This window comes from Ictalurus punctatus, chromosome 15, assembly GCF_001660625.3.
Source record: "Ictalurus punctatus breed USDA103 chromosome 15, Coco_2.0, whole genome shotgun sequence".
In the NCBI taxonomy this organism is placed as follows: domain Eukaryota; kingdom Metazoa; phylum Chordata; class Actinopteri; order Siluriformes; family Ictaluridae; genus Ictalurus; species Ictalurus punctatus.
Genome location: NC_030430.2, coordinates 14,823,012 through 14,827,726, shown reverse-complemented (window position 1 = coordinate 14,827,726; position 4,715 = coordinate 14,823,012). Strand labels below are relative to the sequence as shown.

Sequence of the window (4,715 nt, the reverse complement as noted above, 5' to 3'; positions counted from 1 at the left end):
TATTAGGGCCTCCCTTTTTCTCCCTTAAAATAGCTTCAGTTCTTTGTGGTATGGATTCCACAAGATGTTGGAAACATTCCTTTGTGATTCTGGTCCATGTTGAAATGATTGCATCACACAAGTCCAGCAGATTTTTCAGGTGCACTTTCATGCTGTGAATCTCCCGTTCTACCACATCCCAAAGGTGTCTATTGGATTCAGATCCAGTGACTGGGAAGGTCACTGAAGAACACTGAACTTATGTCATGTTCATGAAACTAGTTTGAGATGACTCTTGCTTTGTGACATGGTGTATTATCATGCTGGAAGTAGCCATTAGAAGATGCCTAAATTGTGGCCATGAAGAGATGCACATGGTCAGAAACAATACTCAAATAGGCTGTGGCATTCAAGTGATGATTGATTGGTATTAGCAAGCCCAAAGTGTGCCAAGAACACATTCCCCACACCATTATACCACCTTAAACAGCCTGGACTGTTGACACAAGGCAGGTTGGATTCATGGATTCATGATGTTGGTGCCAAATTCTGATCCTACCATCTGTATGCCTCAGCAGAAATTGAGATTCATCAGTCCAGGCTATGTTTTTCCAGTCTTTAAATGTCCAGTTTTGGTGAGCCTGTGACCACTGCAGCCTTTCTGATCTTGGCTGACAGAAGTAGAAATGGTCTTCTGCTGTTATAGCCCATCTGCCTAAAGGTTCGATGCATTCTGAGGTGCTTTTCTGCTCGCCACAACTGTAGTTATCAGCAGTTATAGAAATACTCAAATAATTCCATCAGGCACCAACAATGGTGCCACAGTCAAGATCACATTTGTTCCCCATTCTGCTGGTTGATGTGAAAATGATCTGAATGTTCTAATGTATCTGCATGATTTTATACACTGCACTGCTGCCACACGATTGGCTGATTAGATAATTGCATGAATGAGTAAGTGTCCAGGTGTTCCTAATAATGTGCTCAGTGAATGTAACTTTGACTATGCTTTTGTAATTCACACTCAGGTACAGGCAGGACCACAACTTCTAAATGTCACAAATGTTTACCTGCGAATGCTTGACAGACTCCTGTAAGGTAGAAGAGGCCTCCTTTTGACATAATAAAGAGTTGACCAAGGAAAACAAGAAAGGAGACGGAGCAAAAGACAGCAGACAAGACCATCAGGACCTGGACAGCTTGAAGCCACTCTGAAAGATCAATTTCAACACTAATTGTGCTTTCAGTCAATAAAGAAGCTAAAGAAAAAAGAAGTCAGTTTGCACTGAATTCTAACACTGTGAACAGTTAGGATATATGAGGTGAGCAGGGGACATTACCTGTCTCTTTCAATGACACACAAAACCATGTCTCGGTTTCATTGTTTAAGTTGCAGTAGTACCAGAGGTCTGATCTCTCAGTGTTACTCACCACCCACCAGGACTGAATCAAGCAGAAAAAAAAAAACAGAAAAAACTGTAACTAGTGACTGATGATCATAATATTAGAGGATTCTTTCATAATTTCTGAAATGTGGAATTAGGTTTAGCACAAGGTCTATATATGAAGCAAACTGAACTGGTTTATTTGAATGAACTGATTTATTTCTCCAGGTAATGTAAAAAAAAAAAAAAATTATGATAGATAAGAATTGAGAGTAGAAGCTTAATTATTTTTAACCTTTCCCATGGTGGCAATGAACAGAATCGCCAGTGTGAAGATATGTAGCAGGGTGATTGAAATCAGCAGGATGGCCATGGTCCCTCACTCTGGAAAAAAAATTAAATAATCTGTTTAACAAATCTTGATGCTGGAACATAGGATATAGTTCTTTAAATTGGTTTTAAAACATTCTCACAACATATGCTTCCTACTAAGAAACACTCATATAATATTTATATATTTATATATAATATACTCATATAAGAAACACTCCACTAATATTGGCATCCTTGGTAAATATGAGCAAAGAAAGCTGTGAAAAATTGCCTTTATTGTTGAACCTTTTGATCTTTTGTTCAAATAATTTACAAAAATGCTGTCATGGATATCAAAGAAAAACACAGGTTTATCAAAAAAAAAAGATCTGTTAAATATAGGTGTGCAACAATTATTGCCACCCCTATGAATTCATATGAGAAAAATATATTCCCATTGATATTTTAAATTTTTAATACACCTGGGTGACTATGAACAGGAAATTGTTCAACCATTACTTCCTGTTTCACAGGGGTATAAATATGAGGTAACACATAGGCCAAATTAATTTAGAAATTCATAACAATGGGTAACACCAAGGAATATAGCTGTGATGTGTGGCAAAAGGTTGTTGAGCATCACAAAATGTGAAGTGGCTATAAGAAAATAGCAAAATCAATGAAAATGACCATTTCTACCACCGGGGCAATAATTAAGAAATTCCAGTCAACTGGAAATATTATGAATCAATCTGGAAGAGGACGTGTGTCTATTGTCTCAACGTGTTGTCAAGATGACGGTTCAAGTGGCCAAAAAAATCTCCAAGGATCACAGCTGGAGAATTGCAGAAGTTAGTTGCATCTTGGGGTCAGAAAATCTCCAAAACTACAATCTGAATTCACCACAAGTTATTTGGAAGGGTTTCAAGAAAAAAGCCTCTACTCTCATCCAAAAACAAACTCAAGCATCTTCAGTTTGCCAGACACTACTGGCACTTCAAATGGGATCAGGTTCCCTGGTCAGATGAAACCAAAATAGAGCTTTTTGGCAATAAACACCAAAGATGGTTTTGGCAGACACAGAGAGGTAGCCATATGGAAAAGTACCTCATGCCCACAGTCAAATATGGTGGTGCCTCTTTAATGTTTTTGGGCTGTTTTTCTGTCAAGACATTTTGTTAGGATACATGGCATCATGCACTCTTATCAAATATCAACAGATATTAAATGAAAACCTGACTGCCTCTGCCAGAAAGATACATCGTAACCATACATAAAAATCCACACAATTGGTTCACTGACCACAAAAACATAGTCCTGCCATGGCCATCCCAATCCCCTGACTTGAAAACATTATCAGTTCTACAAAGTGCTTTACACTGTTTCTCATTCACCCATTGACACACCAATGGCAGCAGAGTGGCCATGCAAGGTGCTAACCTGCCATCGGAAACAACTAGGGGTTCAGTGTCTTGCTCAAAGACAATTCGGCATGTGGAGACACGTGGGCTGGAGATCAAACCGCCAACCCTATGATTAGTGGACAATCCGCTCTACCACCTGAGCCACAGCTGCCCCACAAGTTGAACTGAAGAGGAGAGTCCACCAGCGTGGACCTCGAAATTTGAAGGATCTGGAGAGATTCTGTATGGATGAATGATCTCAGATCCCTTTTCATGTATTCTCCAACCTCATCAGGCATTATAGGAGAAGACACAGAGCTGTTATTATGGCAAAGGGAGGTAGCACAAAGTATTGACTAAAAGGGTGCGAATAATTGTTGCACACCTATAGTTAACAAAGTTCTTTTTTGTAAACCCGTATTTCATTTGCAATTATTTGATATCCATGAGATCAGAGTATTTTTGTCATTTAAAAAAAAAAAAAAGATCAAAAGGTTAAACAATAAAGCCAATTTTTCACAGCCTTCTTTGCTCTTATTTACCAAAGGTGCCAATATTAGTGGAGGACACTGTATCTTATGGGTGGTGTCTTGAACTCTTCTGTTCTCAAAACCAGGAGTGAAAATTGGACTAAATAAAACATAATAAAATGTCTGTATGGGAGGGTAAACTGTAAGGCATTCTCAAGTGTTTTCCAGTCTCTGGAGCATCCAGATTGTGTTACCTCCCATTTAATTAGAGGGAGAGGAAACAGTTTATCAGAGTCACATTCTAACTACTTCACGGTAGTTTATTTTGTAATGAGTTACTTTTTTTTGCCTCTCTATTCATGTTCACATAAATCACCTACTGTTCTATCAACTTGAAAATTCTCTTAAAAGTTTCAAAGTATTACCTTTGACATTTACAAATCCTTTATGTTTATAAAACTGTTTACTATTTATTTAACAAAATATCAACATTTATATAAAATCTATTCACATCTAGCACATTACATATTTAGCATGTAACTGTTCCTGAGGCTGCAACAGACTACAGTTCAGATATAATTACTTGCATAAGTAAAATAAATATTAATTAGTATTCTTACTGTTTAATATAATTTATAAGCCTATATTAGCAAAACAGTAACATCATTTTGAAATCTAGCACTTAATTTAATATGTCAATAATGAAAAGAAGTGCTGGCTCACCTACAACGATTACAGTCAACAAGACGTTTCAGCAGCTTCGAGGGGGATATCCACTGAGTCCACTTTTCCTCTTCCACTACTCTCCTCCCTTCACACTGCACTCTATATTTGCTTTGGACTTGGTTGATGGCTGTTTCCTATTTTTCAGGAGCAACACTCCCTTTACTTCCTTGCAGTCTCTCACGTCTACAAAAATAGGCCAGACTTTTAGCAGGCCCACCCAGCTAAAAGAAGACACACGAGAGCATCCACACGTCGTTTCAGCCCACCAGATTTCCTCTGCTGTGTATTACACCCAGAGCTTAGGGGCGGCTTCCATCATGTTCAAATTGAGCAGGGAAAGGGGAACACCTTTCACAGGAAAATTACAGGAATAACTGTGTTTATTTGTTCTAAATTGCACTAGATCTGAATCAGAAAATTCTAATTAAATGCAATTTTAT

General features: G+C 38.0%; 1 protein-coding gene across 1 annotated transcript in view; it reads right to left on the bottom strand.

Moving 5' to 3' along the window:
* The window catches only part of emp3b (epithelial membrane protein 3b), a 5,636-nt gene extending 1,128 nt beyond the window's left edge, over window positions 1-4,508 (bottom strand). The window contains exons 1-4 of the mRNA XM_017486448.3: window positions 4,273-4,508; window positions 1,660-1,748; window positions 1,320-1,422; window positions 1,050-1,190 (exon numbers count right to left, since the gene is read on the bottom strand). Of these exons, the coding sequence (XP_017341937.1) occupies window positions 1,050-1,190; window positions 1,320-1,422; window positions 1,660-1,737 (322 nt within the window). The 5' untranslated portion in view covers window positions 1,738-1,748; window positions 4,273-4,508. The remainder of the gene's footprint in view (window positions 1-1,049; window positions 1,191-1,319; window positions 1,423-1,659; window positions 1,749-4,272) is intronic.
* Window positions 4,509-4,715: the final 207 nt, after the last annotated feature.